The 19,663-nt window shown below is 40.8% G+C and overlaps 1 protein-coding gene across 3 annotated transcripts in view; it reads right to left on the minus strand.

Annotated features, from left to right (window-relative positions):
- Nucleotides 1–19,663, minus strand: part of LOC147709820 (uncharacterized) — a 66,254-nt gene that overhangs the window by 18,665 nt on the left and 27,926 nt on the right. For 2 of the 3 annotated variants that reach the window (XM_086928276.1, XM_086928275.1), the window contains exon 2: nt 9,024–12,235. In XM_086928276.1, coding sequence (XP_086784402.1) covers nt 10,277–11,587 — 1,311 coding nt within the window. In that variant the 5' untranslated portion in view covers nt 11,588–12,235 and the 3' untranslated portion in view covers nt 9,024–10,276. Of the gene's footprint in view, nt 1–9,023; nt 12,236–19,663 lie in introns of those variants that run through there. The other variant, XR_015296734.1, reaches the window with a different exon arrangement.

Raw genomic sequence — 19,663 nt, forward strand, 5'->3', positions numbered from 1 at the left:
GGGCCATGGGGGCTGCTACAACAGACTCACAAAGACTCCTTCCTAAATGGATAACGTACACTCCTCAGGTACTGCTGGGACTCAACACAGATCCGCTACTGGGCTGTAGGTGTGGGGATCTTCCTGAGGTTGAAGGACCTTTTTCCTGCCTCTATTGCCACACCCAGTTTTCCACACACATGAGGGAGACTTATAACACTAGATGTCCAAAACCCATGACTCCTAACAATAATAATGCTGCTGAAAACAAACACACTATCTTGGGGAGGAAAAACATCCTTTGTAATATCAGGTCACTCTCCAAACACTCCGCGGAGGATTGGGACTTAATTTCTTCTAAAAAACCCGACATGTGTTACCTCACAGAGACCTGGCTCAAACCACACTCTACTCCTGCTATAACACTGGGAATTCTGAGTAACTATAAAATTGTTAGATTAGACCATCTCACTAAAATATGCGGTGGGATCGCTATTGTGCATAAACAAGAAATTAACATTTCGGTCTTAGAAGACTTAAGCACCTCGGAAATCGAACTTTTAGTTTTTGAAATTACACTCTCCCCCAAAGAAAGTCAGAAGGGTGCCCTAGTATATCGCCGGCCCGGTCCATGTAATAACTTTTCCAACACGCTGATAGAGCTACTAGCCCCACATGTCAACAACGATAGTGACTTCATGCTAGTTGGAGACTTCAATGTACATAGCGATAGGTCGGATTGTAGCGAGGCGCAATCCCTATTAACAGATCTGTCCTCCTTAGGACTAATACTGAGGAACAGTGGGCCCACACATCAGGCAGGTCATACCCTGGACCTGATATTCTCCAGCGTCCCATTAGTCTCCTGCCCACCCGCAACACAGGTCAATTGGACTGATCATTTTATTGTAGAATTTATTACGCCCTACTCTATACCCACTCCCTCACGCCCAATTTTACTATTGAGTGTACGTAGACAGTGGCATAAAGTCACTGACACCACCTTCAAGAAAAAATTAAAACTCCCCCCTCTTCTCCCCTCAGGAAAATATTGTAACCGCTCTTCACAAATTTGAAAGGGCAACTAAGGAAGCCATAGATATAATTGCCCCTTTAAAACAGTTCAAACCCAGACCGGCCAACAAACAAGAAATCTGGTTTTCTGACCACTTAAGGATACTTAAACTAAGTGCCAGGAAATTAGAAAAGAGGTGGAGAAATTCCCACCTGGCAGAGGACAAGAAAAAGTATTGGGATGCACTATCCATCTACCATAAAGCTATTCGCATAGCACGCAAAACCTATATTGCATCACAAATCAAAGATGCAGGGAACTCTCCAAGGGTCCTCTATCAAATCTTACAAACATTTGTTAAGCCTGTTGCATGTGAGTCCTCTGAGATGGCCTCTCAACAGCTATGCGACGAAATCTCCTGCTTTTTCACTAACAAAATTAATATGATTTACGACAAAATAGTTTGCGCTAACAAGGCAATTACCACAGACTCGGCGTTCCCTCAGGTGGATACGGAACTGAAGCAGGATACATACTCTTTAGATACCTTCCCTCCTATTTCCTTACAAGAAACTTCCTCATTAATACTACAGATTAAAAGTGGTAGTCCAGATGATACCATCCCTGCTAGGATAATGCCTGCCCTAACAGAACAACTCTGCCCCACGATTGAAAAACTGGTGAATCTCTCACTCAGCTCAGGTACCGTCCCCAGAGAATGGAAAGGAGCCCTTGTCAGACCCATAAGGAAAAATACTGCCATCCCATGGACTGACCTAGCCAACCTTAGACCCATATCCTCACTACCATTCTTTGGGAAACTGATTGAAAAGCATGTAAACCATCACCTGTCCAGATACATCGAACTTGCTGGCGCCCTGGACTACTCTCAGTCAGGGTTCAGGCCAAAACACAGCACGGAATCCACCCTCCTGTCTGTCATTGATGATCTACATATGTACCAGGACAAGGGCCTCTCAGTGATCCTGGTTCTATTAGATCTGTCGGCAGCGTTCAACACCGTGTCTCACACCATCTTGACCGATCGGTTGTCGAACGCTGGCATCAAGAACAAAGCCCTTGACTGGTTGAAGAGCTTCCTATCCGATCGCACCCAGAGAATCACCATGGGTGCGTATCATTCAGCAGAAGTAGAGATCTCTAAAGGGGTGCCACAGTGCTCTTGTCTAAGCCCAACCCTTTTTAACATCTATGTGGCACCCCTGGCAAGAGTGATGCGCAGATATGGTTTCATCCCCAGTATCATAAGCAGATGATACGCAGCTCCTCTTCCCCTTTAAGACTCTCTCCGCTGATGTTAGAAACTCTTTTTCATCAGGTATGAAAGCAGTGGCAAACTGGATGTCCTTCAATTGCCTTCAGTGTAACGTCAAAAGAAAACTACTGGGTATGGGCTCCCAAGCAGCAAGGCCAAGCCACAGCCTTAAGTATCACAAAACATAGAGCGCCAATGCTGCCTTTGAATGATTCTCACTATCTTCCCATCTCACAATCGATTTGAACAAAAAGTGAGGAGATCAATGTCTCTGGAATGAATCTTCAATTTTAATGATTGTATTTTTTGATTTAGAACTTTTTAGATTTTTTCAGAATTTCTTTTTTTCAATTTGAAAAGATATATGACATACAAAATATGAAACACATTATATACTTTTAAAACAATCCCCAACCAACACTCTCGCATACACTCAATTGTGAATCACAAGCAATCTCAATCAACCACTCTCACACACTCTCAACAATACAAAAATATCAACAGTTCAATGCAGTTCAATATAAATCGCATTTCCAATAGTGCCATAGACAGTATTTTCAGCCTATTTTCAGCCTATTTGTAAACTTTTTCTAAGCAATTTCTAAGCAATGTGTTTCATATTTTGTATGTCATATATCTTTTCAAATTGAAAAAAAGAAATTCTGAAAAAATCTAAAAAGTTCTAAATGAAAAAATACAAACAATAAAATTGAAGATTCATTCAGGAGACATTGATCTCCTCACTTTTTGTTCAAATCGATTGTGAGATGGGAAGATAGTGAGAATCATTCAAAGGCAGCATTGGCGCTCTATGTTTAGTGATACTTCAGTGTAACGTCAGCAAAACTGAGGTAATGCTGTTTGGGGAAGCTAAAATTCTATGGACTCCAGATTGGTGGCCGCAAGACCTAGGAGCAGTTCCAGAACCCAAACAGGTCGTGAAGAATCTGGGGATTCGATTTGACCAAGATCTGTCACTCAAACAACATACTAACTATATCTCAGGAATATGTTTCCATACCATTAGCCTGTTACGCAAAGTTTTCCCTCTGCTACCTGACTCCGTTAGGAAAACTCTTGTTCAGGCATTGGTTTTAAGTCGGATTGACTATTGTAATGGCCTGTTGCTCTCTGCCAACGAAGGCGTGTTGGCCAAGCTTCAGGTCATTCAGAACACTGCAGCTCGCCTTGTTCTCAATGTCCCCCCGAGAACAGCATCCAAGCCCCTCCTTGAGCAGCTGCATTGGCTCTTAATCTGGCAGAGAACTAAATTTAGAATATGTTGTCTGATTCATAAATGTCTAAATGGACAAGGGCCCGCCTACCTTGAAAATAAATTTGTTCCCTACATTCCAACTCGATCTCTTAGGTCCAGCAACAATCTTCTTTTAGTGGTCCCCCGTGCCAAAAAAACCATACACTGGAGTATAGCTCTATCTATCACAGGACCCACCCTATGGAACAAACTCCCTCTGTCTCTGAGACAATGTAAAGAACATCTCACATTCAGAAAACACCTGAAAACTGTTTTGTTCAGAAATGAGATTTAGCTCCCACTCAATCAGAACCTCCGTTACCACCGGTTCCATAAGCGCAGAGATACTCCAACAGGAGTCGATTCAAGCGCTATACAAACCAGCAAATAGATAAAATAAATAAATAAATAAATTGTAAGCATAGCCAATGCTTGTTTGCCAGATATAGGAACAGGGCCCCTAGTGTATTTTGACCAGTGCTCAGAAAGACAGGTAGTGTGCTTTGAAGTGTGCACTAACGCTTCCGTAACAGGGATGTGGAATTCCTATAGCCCGACTCCCGGGACATATTGTTTGGGGTCAAGGGCAACAAGTTTTCAAGTGTATTTTGTCCTTGGGACAAGTAGGCCCAACCCCCTACAGCACAAACCCTTTGGCAGCCAGTTTACAGTATCACTTTATGGATCAGGAAAAGGCAATGTCTGCAGTTAAGGTAATATTTGTGTCCATGTGTTCAATGCTGTTCAAGCTTGTATTTATGGTTCAATAATGCAAAGCCTTTATTATTAGGGTGAGCACTAAAAATAAACGCTGTAAGCTCGGCCTGCACTACTGACGGTAGTTTCAGTATAAATGTGTATACCCGGTTTAAAAGTTTAGTAATATGAGGCTATGTATAATGCTCCCAGAATGCTCTCTGATAGTATGCAAATATTTGCCGAAGCTTCAAAGCAAGAGTGATGATTCGTTGCTTTCAAAATAAAATGTTTAAAAATAATTGCAAGTAGGAAGATAAACATTTTGATACTGTAAGATTAGGTACCATATCTTTGCAGCATCATATAGCAACATGTTGATGTATGCTTGTATTTCCCCAAAAATATTCATAATTGAAAATCAGTGTAACCAGTTTAAATACGATTACCGGAAACAAAAATAAACAAGCTTTGGCAAAGCCAGTAGGTCTGAAATTGGTGGTCAGCCTTTTGGTTTTGTCAATGCCCGACTTTTTCAGGCATGGGTTTTGTATCCGTATTCGAAGAAGCATTGGCAAAAGCAAAAATAGTTTTTGGTCTGAAAAAGCACACATTGCCACAGCAGTTCCGGGCACTGAACAAAACTACTTTGTGTGCCAATATGCTCCTTGTCAAAGAGCAGAATACTGTCACTAACCGTAAAGCCATCTCATAGACGGAGAGAAGAAGAGAGCGAGAGAGAGAGACACAATTTTATTAAACACAATAGGTCATGGTTAACGCCTGGCCTAATTAGAAGCCCAATTATTAACAAAAGTCTCAAAAATGCAATTATTAGCAAAAGTCTCACAAGTGCATCTATGGTATACATCCTTGCATTAAGTGCATATATACAGTTTCCATTAATTCACAAGAATTTACAGAAGTAGGCCAAGAAATAGTACTCCTAGAAATTATTTGTGAACTGCATTTTAGCATGAGCACATGTGCATGTGTGGATTTTCATTTCTTGCCCCGTCTCGGTGCAATGCACTGCCCCTGGAGCTGAGACTCACTTCTTCTTATCCCCATTTTAGATCCCTTCCGAAAACTTTACTGTTCTGTCAAGCTCATGCATAAACATTTCCCTTTCTGATCTTTTCTAAATCCACTACACTGTCTTAATGTTTTGTTCACCCTGTGATCACAGCGCCATAAAACCGTTCGGTGTAAGTGCGCTATTAAAAATATTTTTAACATTTAGATTGGCTCATGTGAAAATCTTAATGTTTCAAGTTCACTTTTCCTCTAACCACTTTTTTGCCCAACCCTGGAGGAAGTTTTACATCTGCGACTGTCAGGAGTAAATTTCCAACCTTTTTCAGTACGGGAAAAGATTAGAAAAAAGTTGGTGCAAACCCAACACGCACTTTAGTAGGTTTGCACAGATTCAAAAAGGCATTCCAACCCTTGAACTATTTCTTACCAATACCTTCAGCCCAGTATGTAGACCTGCAGAAAAGTGGCAGCATAAGGGAATTGCTAGTATGCAACCCTACAATGGTACGAGCCCTAGCATAATTAGAGAGATTATATCAGAACTCTTATATCATGAGATTGCTGCTGCAATTTGTCACCGCATTACATGGCACAAAAGGGACAAGTGGATTTTGTTACAGGGCAAGTTGATTTATGAAGCAACCTGCCCCATGGACAAGTAGATATTTTATTAAATTCCACACCCCTGCGTAATCACAAATGTAAACAGAGGAAAGCAGTCTGTTTGGCAATAGCACAGACCTTTGGGCCTTTCTCTTTTTGGGACAATCTCTTCCCTACTGTGTTGTGAACGCACACCTAGCATACTCTTTTGTTGCTTTTTTTGTTATGGTCGTTTGGCTGCACGCCTCCTGTTAAGGGCTGAGGGCCTTTCCTGTTATTGTCTGTTGTGATTGTATTATTATTTTACAGTGTGTAATAACTTGTAATGAGAAACTACTACTTTGAAAGCACAAGGATAGTATGAGAGCCCCTAGAGGCAGTGATTGTTTGTACTAATTACCCTGCAAGACTTAACTCAGTGAATAGAGTGCACATACAAAAGACTGTTTGCGTGACAGTTGATTATTATATGAATGTATGTAGCATGTTGGTCACTGTGTAAGTGGAAAGGGGAGACCACTCGGTCCCCCCGAACGTATGGATGGGTGCCCCGATCCCCCGGGAAACCATTGTGGGCGGGGGCGTGTCCCGGCTGGTATGCCCGAAGCGGCGTGGCCGGAACACGCTCCTCCCGCTCAAAAGGGGTTGTCCTAAAACACCCGCCCGGAAGTCCGTGCACTGATGGGCGTGCTTGAGGCAGGGCCCCGCCCTCCCGCAGCTGGATAAATAGTGCGGGAATCCAAAAAAGCTTCCTCTTGTTCCTGTGCTCTGAAGGCTGCACCACTCGTCGCTCCTGAGCCCTCAAGGGAACAATATGTACTTTTTTTTGACCCACCCACCAGCCCCTTGTTGCAGAGTTGTGAAATAAAGAAATATCGTTGGTGTTATTTGATGTAATAAAAATGTATGACAGTCATTTCTTGCATCATGATCGTATGACGAGATATGCATGCAATTGAATACTTGCTTATAGGAAATGTTTTCCTTTGTAGAGATGTAAAGGAATGGATTCAATATAGTTTGTGTTTTGCTTTAGGACCTTTTTTCCCTTTGTAGCAATGTGAAGTCGGTGAATTGTTAAACTGTGGCACATTTAGGCATAGTTTTCTTTCCTTAGTAGGTAAAACAATTGTTGTATTTATACTTTGGTTGGGCGGTAAGGTCATGATCGGTGAGCAGTGATTTCAAGGTCCCTAGGGGGGGCGCCACCCATTATGGATGGGAGCGCCCGGGGGGAGGCGGCCATTGGCCCCTCCCACGGGGGGGGCGGCACCCACTACGTATGGGTCGCCCAGGGGGAGATGGCCATAGGCCCCTCCCACGGGGAGTCGGCTATATGCCCCTCCCACAAATTTCCTGGGGGCCGGATATCCGCTCCGGCGGAAGAGAGTGTGGGGAAGGGGGGAGTCCATGCTGTCCTTCTTACGGATACCTCGCACACGAACTCAGACGACCTTAAGATGGCGTCGAGTGAAAGGGTGCCCCCACGACAAGGGAAGTTACAGTTGGCTGCGAGGGTAAAGTCCTCTGCGCATGCGCCACTCACACCATGAGGGCGGGAAGTTGGTGATAGGGATCTGACACCGGTTAAGACCTTTCCGTTGGCCCTTAATGTTAGGTTGTACAAATTCAAAAATGTAATGTATTTATCAGGATGCTAGACTCGGCTAGGAAATCTTTGTATTAGAGATTTGTTAAGGTTAGCCTGGAAAACCTGTCTTCATCAAGATGTAATTAAAGTGGAATTTGTACACGATTCATGAAACGTTTTAATTTAAAGTTTTACATTTTGTTTCATATTTTAATAAATACGGCCGGGGGGGTCGTGACGCCCCCCGCCTTCCAAAAGTTCAAATCTGTGTCTGTCTCCTCCCATGGGGAATTGGTGTTGAGAGGGGTGGCCGGCATCCCGGCCCATATGCTTATGTGTCACTGATACCTGTTCTCTTCCGCCAAGTAGCATTGTCACTTCCCCCATGTAGGAGTGACGACATGGCCATAATGAGGGACTAACAAGCTTCATAATCAATCAGATGGCATCATTTACGAAAGAAAATGACACAAGCCAATTAAAAACATGGACAGAGAGTGGGACGAGCTTCCACTCCATACTCCATTACTGCATGCCCCTCAAAGCGAGTAGCTCATGCGCGCTGCCACTATAGGCTCGACCTAAAAAAGGCTTGATGATGGATCCAAAACTAGTGGACCAGTGGTAGCATCATTCCATTAATGCGTGAATGAGTGCTTGTGCATGCACAAACGGAATTACACAGGCACCATTTCTTATATGTACTGATCCAAGATAATAGGTATACATAGTAATTAAAGTGGTGGATAGGTTAGTCAGTTATTTGTATTTTGAAGGATAGCTGAGGGGGATAGAAGAGGAAAAAAGGTTTGTATTTATAAAGCACGTGTTACCCCTGATGGGGTGTTAAAGTGCACATGGCTCTACAAATAATTTTTTGTGCAAAAGTGACAATAATAAAAAGGAGAGTGCATGCTGGGGGAAAGTACAGGAGGAGTAGGTAGAGTCAGTGGGTTCAGGGGAAAGGAGAATCAGCCAAAAAAGTGCAAAACCAAGGAACATGGGGTTTAGGAATCATATAAGTGAGCGAGCAACAGAGCATGAATTGGGGGAAGAAGTATATGAAAGAAAACAGCACACAAGTGAAAGAGCAACAAGGAGGAAACTGGCCTACGCATTTGGAGGGAAGACGAAGGAGAGATCTAAACACAAGATGGACAATGAAAGCCATCAAATAAGTGAGTGAGACAATAAAGGCAGCCAAAGGAAAACAATGGGCAGGTGTAGACCGCTATGTGTTCTTGTTAAGCCCACAATAGGCCTCACGCTGTCTGGAAGGCAAGAATCAAAAAACATGGTTCAAGAAGAACATTCTGATTTTGTGCATATAATCAAGTCACACTAATTTAACATACAATGCACTTATTTACTGAACATAGTGAGCACAATTTATTAATATAGGCCACAAAATAGTTGCACATAACGTATTGTGCTTTGGTGGTAGTGGGACAGAGAAGGAGATATCCAGGGGGTTAACAGAATTCAGGATTCAAATCTCAGCTTTCCAACCTGGGCAATTTTTGGGACCCTATGAAAATATGTAAAAAATATAAATACTTAGACGCAGCTATTGTGCATTAACTGATATATTACATGATACCTTTTATTGGATGTTTTGCAACAATCAGTACAAATATAATGTTTTACACAGTATCTTGAATTTTGGTACATTTTTACAAGCTTGTAATAATGGGAACAAACCTCCTTACTTGTGTCTAATATATTTTTAAACACAAATGAACACTGCAAGCAGGACGTCTTTGAAAGTATTAGTAACAATTGTACTACAAGACTGGTATTGACGAAGAATGGTAATGAAAATGTTCGGATGAAAGATTACTACTGCAAGACTGTAAGAAAGAAGAAGAGAAGATAATCTAATGCCACAGTCAGAATATAACTCCCCGCTCTTTAGCATCCTCAGTCAGTGTACAGTTTCAAGCTCTGGGTGCTGTTGTGAGGCTGTCAATAGGGTTTGCTCCAGCAGAAGGAAAAACTGGTAAAAATTTCAGAAGTCTTGTTATTGCTGCCCATCCTCGCGCAAAACCTCAGCAGAAAAGCTTAGGGTGGACACCCTTTGATAGTGGAAGCGATGAGCCATCCTTGGACAGATATTTTGATTAATCAAAGGCTTTACAATTTGCATTTCACACCTTGCCAACTCTAGTATGTCTCAATGTTTGGCAAATTTTTGTACCCATGCAGCAACAGGACAGAACATTAATCCCAAAGCAACCTGAGATCATAGTATCCATGTATTTGTAGCAGAAATTTCCAGGTAATCTTTTATCCAATACACAGGGTTTCTTACAGTTTGTGGTTTTCAGTTGTTCATTTATGATAGCTGTGGTTGGACTATCAACACAGATTATGGATTAACGCCACAGCAAAGATGTCAGCATTACTGTAATTATCTAAGGAAATGCAACGATTAGGCTAAGCTTGCATTAAATATATCAAGGGTGCCACCCATTACACCAGCGGAAACACGATTAAACCATGTGTGCCTAAAATAATACAGGATGAATCACCCCTTATGGCAGGATCACTGTTCTGTGAGGAGTCGAAATTATGTCAAAGACTGTCGTCAGTCTTGGACATAACTTCCAAGATGCATCCCTCACAGCAGCTGCAAGTCATCTCCATGAGATATAGGACTTGATTTCATGTGCATATGCTGATTCTTGGCAGTTCACTCCAAGCTGATCTGAGTGCTACAGTATGTTGATGCACCAGTAAATCAATCAGGATTCCAATTAAACAGTTTTTAACAAGAGCAATACGACACTGGTTCTGCAACAAAAAAAAAGAAAAAAGATTCAATTATCTCTTCTCTCCAATCACACGAGTGTGGATTTTCTTGTGCAGCTTTAAGTAGCCGCTGGTACTGAAAGCCTTCTTGCACTCAGTACATTTATATGGTTTTACTCCTGTGTGGCATCGATGGTGTATTGTTAGATGGGACTTAGTAGTGAAAGCTTTGTCGCATTCAGAACATGGATGTGGCTTCTCACCGCTATGGGTTCTCTTATGCTCTATTAATGCTCTGTTTTTAATAAAAGCTTTGTCACACTCAGGACACTTATATGGTTTCTCACCAGTATGGATTCTCTGGTGTATCAATAGATACGCTTTATCAATGAAAGCCTTTTCACATTCTGGGCATTTATGTGGTTTTACCCCAGAGTGTAATTTCTGGTGTCGTGTTAGCTGTCCCTGTGATCTATAAGCCTTATCTTCACATTGCATACACTTATATGGTTTCTCCCCAGTGTGTATTCTGCAGTGTACTATTAGCTGTTGCTTTCTAAAGAAAGCCTTGTCACACTCTGTACATTTATAGGATTTCTCGTCACTATGAATTATCTGGTGCCACGTTAGTTGTCCTTTCTCACTGAAGGCTTTGTCACACTGAGAGCATTTAAATGGCCTTAATCCTGTGTGGCGTGCTTGGTGACACTTTAGATTGGATTTTGTACTGAAGGCTTTGCTGCACTCAGCACATTTATAAAGTTTTTCCCCAGTGTGGGTGTTGTGATGCTGCCAGAGTTGGTGTTTTGTAAGAAAAGCCTTCTCACACTCAGTACATTTATGTGGTCTTAACCCTGTGTGGTGTGCTTGGTGTATCTGTAGAAGACCATTTACATGGAAAGCTTTGTCACACTCAGTACATTTGTAGCGTTTTTCCCCAGTGTGGACTTTCTGGTGGCGCATGAAGGTTCCTTTTACAGCAAAAGACTTGTTACATTCAGTACATTTATGTGGTCGCTCCCCGGTATGGACTCTGTGATGGTTCAATAAAGATTTACTAGAAAAGAAAGCTTTGTCGCATTCAGAACATTGATGTGTTTTTACCTTGGAATGGTATTTTTCATGTTGTGAGAGATGTGGTTTTGAAATGAAGGTTTTGCCACATTTTGAACATATATAGGGTCTTAGCCCTGAGTGACTTGCTTCGTGTTGCCTCAGAGATTCACTTCTATTAAACGCTTTCTCACATGTAGTGCATTTGTATGGCTTCTCCCCAGAGTGAATTAACTGGTGTCTCACAAGACCTAATTTAAAGGAAAAGGTTTTGTTGCACAGAGTACATTTATTTGGCCTTTTCTCACTGTGCTTCTTTTCAGGACTCATTTGTAAAGTTTCCTAACCTATATTTATTGTATGGACTAAATTGGTGTGAAATCTACTAAGAGTAGGGTTACTAGGTTTGAGTTGCTATAGTAAATCACTCTACTGTCCCATTAAAGCTGAATTAGCATGGAAGACTTTGTCAAATTCAAAGCATCTGCATGGACTCTCCTCTGTTACTCTTCTGATATTCCAAATTCCCTGTAGCCAGCTTCAGTACTTTAGTGTGGTCTGGCTCCTGTATGTTTCTTCTGATGATCCGTGTTTCCTTTACACGTGCCGTGTTATGCTCAGTACATTTGCGTGGCATGTCTCTCGTGTGACTTATGAAGACTAAAAGTTCTCTTTAATGATGACGTTACATATTTGGTGGATATTGATTGCCTAGCTGGTGTGAAACCAGGTGTACACAAAGTAATATTTGCTCTGGAATTCCTCTTTACAGTAACCACACTGATGGGCAATCTGTAATGGGTTAAGGTTTCCAAGTTTTAGTTCACATTTTTTTAACTTAAAATGCACCAAATTAGTTTGCATCACCTGGTGCCTGGGAAGAAGCTTCTTGGATCACAACAAGAAGGTGCCCAAACTTCTGAATGAATTATTCACAAAGTTGATTATCGGTTTCCTTTAGTACTCCTCTTTTTTGACCTGTTAGATTGACAGAAAAATAGAATAAGTGTTTCATGAGACAAATTAAATACAAATCATTTGAAATAATCAATATAAAAAACCTGTTTCTTAGTAGTAATCTATGCTGAAGAAAGATTGGAAAATTCTTTGCGCACATCAAAGGGTGAATAAACAGGATTATCATCGATTATAGCTCCTCCGCAAAATACAGTTTATCCTAAGACAATGTACACAACACGGATTAAGACGTCCCCCTATACGCGCCTTACTTTTATTTTTACATAATCCTCAATTAAGTTTACTCTAAAAATATTCTAAATATAACAACAAACAATATGAGCAATTATGGAAGCAAATAAATCTACATGAAAAGTGGTAAACCAGGGACAAACATCATGAAGTGCTGCTTAATGGAGAAAATACCAACAAGAGTGATGTTTAGATTGTCTTGCAATGTTTAATCTACTTTTCTGGGATACTTATATTTTCCTACTTGTCTACTTAAAGTCAGCCCATGACGATGAGAGTGCACTTATGCTTTCAATGTAGCTTTTCGATATGAACAACAAACTAATTGAAGATTTGTAGGTCTGGCGTGGAAAACCATCAAACAAATGAGAAGGAAGATGTTATGGATCTACACGCTTCAGCCATTGGCTTGTTTCTGGAAGCCGCCAAAAATGAATGCTTATTTTGAAGTATCCTTAATATTTAGGATCAGTTGTTTTGTTCATTTCATTCTCTTTCTTGTTTCTGGTGTCACTTACAAGGATTAATGGTTTGCATTCTTTCAGTGTGTCTTGAGGAAAGCTCCTTTGCAATTAATAAATTTCAGACCGGCCTTAAATTGTCTTTGTTCTAGTTTTGAGAGGAACAATGTTGTACTTAATATAGTCGTACAGGACAATAGTCTGCTACCCTTTCCTTGTCGTTCCTCATCAGCATGCAATGTCAAGGTTTCCAAAATCAAAAAAGTTAATTGGGGTGGCAGATGTTTTATCTACTGGTAAAGACATTAAAAGCCAGTTGGAATGGAGTACGAAAACAGTTTGTGTAATCTGGGGTGGGGACTTCAACTGTTCCCTATGTAAATATGGGGAAACGGGTACTTGTGGCCTAAAACTAGATAAGGCGAATAGCATAAGCCATGTTGAGCATACTGGCTGTGGGAATCACCTAAATAAGATCATTTTTAAGTGTGATTTGGACTTCGCAAATAGAATTGGTAAGAGCGAGGTCCCTTTTCTTCCAACGTTTAACAGGAGAGGTGTAAATTCCACCATAGACTTTGTATTGATATCTGCCAGATAGGGTGGGGAGGTGCAATCTTTTAAAACTCTTGACAATCCCCTGAGCGACCATTTTCCCCTAAGACTAGAGATTGCGCAACTAGGGAAAAATCTCCCCAGCTATTTCCGAAACTGAATGGGTTGAACATTATAAAGAACTCTATAGTGCTAAAATCAATCATGATCAAACCGCTATTGATGGCATTGAGAGGGTTGAGGTACCACAGAGCAGGGCCAAGCTGGAACTTGGTATTGAACTGAGTGAAGTAGTTAGGAGTATAAGAGATAGTGCTGGAGCTCCAGGCCCCAATGGCGTTCCAGTTGACTTCCATAAAAGCAACATGGATCTTTGGGGCCCGCTGCTCACCCAACTTTTTAATGCTTCTTGCTCCAATGGGTTATTATCCTCATGATGCGAGTCAACAATAGTACCTATTTTTAATAAGGGCGACAGAGCGAGTTGCCATTGTCATCGCCCTATCTTGCTTTTGGACTCTACCATTAAAATTCTGGGTAGGGTAATTTTAATTAGATTACAACTATGGGTTGACGAACGGTCGATAATAAGTGACCTGCAATATGGTTTTAGAAAGGGTCTAGGAACTATCGACCAATGCCTTAATTTGCACATTTTATTGGAAAAGTATACAAAAGTAAAGGGTGGCAGAATGTTTTTAACATTCGTTGACTTAACGTCAGCTTTTGACTGTGTCACCCATTCTAAGTTATAGTTGGCCCTTCGGAACCTAGAAGTAGAGGTAGGCATAATTAATTTTCTTAGGGAACTCTATATGGGGGCAACAGCGAGGGTGAGGTATGGGAAGAGTGGAGAATGTACTGATCCATTCACCATATCAAGAGGAGTGCGGCAAGACTGCGTCCTCAACCCCTTTTCGTTTACAATTTATATTAATGGTCTTGAAAAAACTTTATTAGAGGAGTGCAAGGACATGCCACTTGTTGGGAGAAGGCCTGTCCCTGCGCTCCTATATGCTGACGATGCAGTTTTAATGGCCAGGACTTCACTGGCCATGCAAACGGTGGTTAACTCTTTTACAGCTTTTATGACTAACCTAGATTTAAAAATCAACTGCACAAAGACCTTTAGTATGACATATGGCTGTGGGCGGCATAAAAAGGGCAAATCAATATTTGTTGGCCCCAAACGACTTAAACAGACCCCCACGTTCCCATATCTTAGAGTTTTGTTTGATGAAACAGGCCGGTGGAATCACGCTATACAATCTAGGAGATTGCTGTTCTGCAAATCTATTACAGTTCTGAAAACATTCAGCAGAACGATGGGCAAAAAAACGATTAGGAAACTTTTAACTGTATATAGAGCTACTTGCGTGGCAGTTGCTACATATGGTGCTGGGGTATGGGGCTATGTAAATATAAAAACATTACAAGTAATAGAGAATAACTTCTTAAAATACCTATAAGCAGTACCGCATAGTGTCTCAACTTATGTTAGTCACGCCGAGCTAGGAGTACCATACATTGAAGATATTATTAAGGTTGCCCCTGTATTACTGTGGCACAGAATTTGGTCAACTGAGGAATGTGCTTTTAACCGCTCTATTTTAATGGATACTATGAACCTAGAGAATGCTGGGAGGGTGCCATGGTTAACCTATGTAAGAAAGTTTTTGACTGAAATAGGGCATAGGGAATACTATGACGTCCCCACAAGTGTGTGTGATATGTCTAGGAAATCCCTTAAAGATGTTTGCATGAGGCATTTGTGCTTCCTTAGAATTAATACAGAAATGATAAAGGAAACTGTGGTCGTACATCAATTGATTATGTCTACTGACTACATGCAACCATATATTAAGTTAAAAATGAGCGACATTGAAAGGTTTTTATTGACGCGCTTTAGACTAAATCTGTTACACCGATCTCTTAGTTTCCCTGCTGTGAATAACTGGACTAAACAATTAACTAAATGCCCCTGTGATGACTCTTCAGAGCAGTCAGAGATTCATATCCTTTCTTTCTGTAGATTTTACACCACCCCAAGGAAAAAATTGATTGTGCCCCTTATGAAAATCATGGAATGTACCCAATGTCGCCCTGCATTTTTAGATTTGCAAAAACTGGATAATATTTTAACCATTGCACATTTGTCTGCATATTTTAAATCGGTTTTTAGATTTCGGAAGACAATTATTTACATGAATTCACAATTTATGTATGAATATATGGTATCATGATAAATTTTATATATGTACTTTTATGGTTGTTTTATCTTTGATAACCAAATAAAGTTAAACTTGACTACTGTACAGCAAAGAGATGGCCCTCCATACCTTTCTCACTTAACGCCTGTACAAGCCTTCATGCTTTCAAAAAAGGCTTGGAAACATGTAATCAATTATCTCTTTTTGGGACTGGTTTCTCTGCTTGGCACTGTAGTCTTTTCATGTGCCTCCTCTACAGAAAGCATCACATAGATGCCCTCAGGCAACAGTGGTGCTTATAAATAAGTATTTAATTTTAAAATGAACTGTTGTATTTGTAAACCACACACTGCATATCTATCTCCAAGAGAAGACAGGCAATGACAAAAAGAGAGTTAAAACGGTGTGCATGGACTACGGAACATATTCGAAATAATTTATACTAAGAAGAGACCAAAAGCCACTAGTAATTATCCTTTCTCCAAGTGGAGGTTGAGATGCTACTGCCCACACTGCCAGACTGGCTACCAAGATGCAGGAGTACAGTTTTACAATTGAATATGTGTCTGGGAAGGGAAGCTAACTCGGACAACAGTTTGCTGGCCCAGGTAACCTGTAGCGAGCGGGAAACGAATAACACAGGGGATACGGATGTTGTATGGACAGTAAGTGATTACATTCTTTAGGGAGGTGCTCTTTGAGGAAGGTTTTCCAAATTGCCTTTTGAAAGACAATGGTCTGCAACTGATTTTGCAAGATATGAAGGACCTTCTTAAGAATAGTGGTGTTGACCACATCACAAAGGGCCTTTATGTAATGAGCGGTTTGTGAGGTTTAGTAGAGTTCCTAAAAAATACACCAGAGAGGCGAGGAGTTGCCGCGGTGATTGGAAAAATTATATTCAGCAAGATCATAGTGTTATCACATTACTCCGCAAAGTGCTAGATGGGTGAGTTTTAATACTGCTTGAAGGATGTGAAACGGCTTCTGACTTGCATTCATGGTAGCTTAAAAGACCTAATGTGGTTAAGAGCAACAGGGAGAGGAAGTAGAACAGAGGGCTTTTATGTAAGTAGTACAAAATGAAGGAGAAATATGATTAGGAAAAGAAAGTGTTATTGTCTACTTTCAAAGAAGGCGATTGGGTTTCCTTTTGCAAACCATTCTTATGTATGCCACACCAAATTGCAGCAGATGACGCCCCACATCCCTCCCGCAAGGTTTCTATGATGTTGGAGCTACTGCACATTCAGCATCGAACACACAGAGGTACCCAACCTCTGAATGAGGAGGGGTGGGACTGGGTGGAGCGGGCGGGAGGGGGCGCTGAGAGGTAGACAGATTATAAAGCCATCAGTTTCCGGGGTTGTCCCATTACCTGCCACCTCTAAATGAAGGCTTTCTGCTGTTTGAAGTCCTCCTGTTATTGCACCATAGGCAAGCAATCACCAGTCAGTTCCATGGAGCTCCTTACATGCCACTCCAGGTTACAAGGGCACTAGGCCTGAGACTTTCCATTTCTGGTGCTTTGCAGCAGTTAACGTCTTAGGGTTTCTTGTTGCTCAGATGGGTCTAGCTTATGATATTTAGACCAACAACAAACAAATGGTGGATTTGCTTTGTTTGATCAGCACATCATAAAGAAATGTTTCCCCTGTTAAGAGTTCATATGGTATAGGTTTGAAACACTTTGTAGGAGTGCTCGTCTGGTATCGTGCTCATCCACCTTGTAGCACCAATCCACGATATCCTACTCACTCAAGGTGAAATAGAGTATCATAAGCAAATTACAACAAAGATACCAGTGCACATCCCTTCTAGTTGCTATTATCCAATTGGCATCCAGCCACGACAATCCAATATTTTCACTCTCCTTGCCGTCCTCAAAAAAACATGCACAATGTTCGTTAATGTTAAATGTCCATTTATTATTGATTCCTTTCTTTTGCCACACCGTCACAGCCAACGGGCATTTCGCCCTCCGCGGGCTTTTTCAAGGCTGTAATTTACATACAAAAAACGATTTCACCAAACAAATTCAATACAATAAAAGCCACCTTCACATTGTGGTTATCTTTATCCAAGATCTGATATACATACTCCTAATGTGCCCTCATCATGTTTGCACATCCTACGTGTGCCTCATATTCGTCCAATTGATAGGCTTATGCTGAGATCAATTTACAGGTTGTTGTACACCAAGAATATAATTGAACTGTTGTGTACCGAGCACACCTTATTCATGAAAGAATTTAACTGTTTTATTCTGATCTGTGTGCTGTAACTGAAAGAGTATACCCTAATACTCTACTCAAAACATGGAAAATTTGGCTGGTCAACACACTGTTGACGCAGGCTCAGTTACGCACAACCTTACTACAATTTAACGATCAAACTACACTTTAAACATAGTCTTCATATTTTTAATTCATATGCATCTTGACATTCAGTCAAGCTTTTTTTCAGAAATAGTAAGTGTACATATAATCATCACAATATTTACAAAAAATTCACAAAAAATTCACTGCAGTATATACAATGTAGAGCATTAGATTCTTTGGTGTACATCATAGTTCGCCCAATGCATTTCGGGACAAAAGTAGGGTCCCTTCGTCAGGGGCAATGCTGTAAAATAACATATACAGACGCATAAGTTCAGTTGTATGTATAAATCCAAGATTCATGGTTCATTATACTATAAAGAGACCTCCACCTAAAGAAAACACCCAACGTGTGTCTAAAGAGAAAAAATAGCCTCAAGAAGCCAGTAAATGCTACTCACATATACACAACTAAATCGTGTCTTCGTCTGAACTTCCCAAGTCCAACACAGTTCTTAAAAAATACATGAAAAGAACAGGTTTGTCAGCTCAATCTATCAATCAATACACTGAACAAACAAGCTAAACAAAAACTCCATCAAGAATATATTAAAACAACTCATTAGAAGTGCATACCTGCTTTTCAATCCAACAGGACGTAAAATGTGGACCCTCTCCCACTAGACACGTGCTTTACTCTTCACGACCTGTATGCAATAAAAACCCATTCGAAGGTCGTCAGTATGCATAACCGCGTTCAAGCGCACCAAGCTTTATAATATCAAAATGCCAGTTCTTACCACAATTCAAAAAACGTAGCTCGTATATAAACCTCCGTGTTGATTATCCGGCATTCAAAGACACCGGCGTGTATCGAAATCTCTCATTTCCTGGTATAAAAATTAGACCGTGTCACCCTATTGGAGGCTACCCAGATTATATGCGCCAATGGCAAACGAGTTCTCAAAACATTCTAATAACGTCACCGGTAACTATGGTGACCGTCCTCACAACTTTCAATAGATCGCCGTCTAAAAGAACTGCAAACGCTAATATTATACTAGCCATACATCAATCGAAAAGCTGCCAAAATCGCAGTTACTCGCTATTCAATTTATACAGCATTAGGTATTCACCAATAGAACACGAAATCTACATCGATTGCTCCGCCACAAAAATCAATCCTTCAGCGAACTTTATGTGAACGTGTACAACGCTACGCAACCTCTAACTTTATAGTTACCAGACCGGCAAAGGTTACAAAAATAGAACGCGAGAGTACGTGAGTCATTACACCACGTGTTTCAACTTATCAACAAACTTTATAGGAGTCAATACAACGCAACGCTCCCTACGGCTCTGAACAACAAGCCTTGGCTACCACAAATAAGTGCATACATTGAAAGAAGAAGAAGAAAAAGAAAAAATAAACGCATAATACAAAACGTAAAAAAAAGGTTTCCAAAGTATTAAACAAATCATGAACCAACATTATTGCATATATGTATTACGATGACAATTCATTATTTACTTTTCAGGAAAAAGCATCTGTTTAGTAACACAGTGACTACATTTCATGGAAAAAGCATCTGTTTAGTCATTAGAAACACAGTGACTACATTTCATAAGAAGCTACTCAATTCAATCCGG

This window comes from Lissotriton vulgaris, chromosome 6 (assembly GCF_964263255.1).
Source record: "Lissotriton vulgaris chromosome 6, aLisVul1.2, whole genome shotgun sequence".
Taxonomy (NCBI): domain Eukaryota; kingdom Metazoa; phylum Chordata; class Amphibia; order Caudata; family Salamandridae; genus Lissotriton; species Lissotriton vulgaris.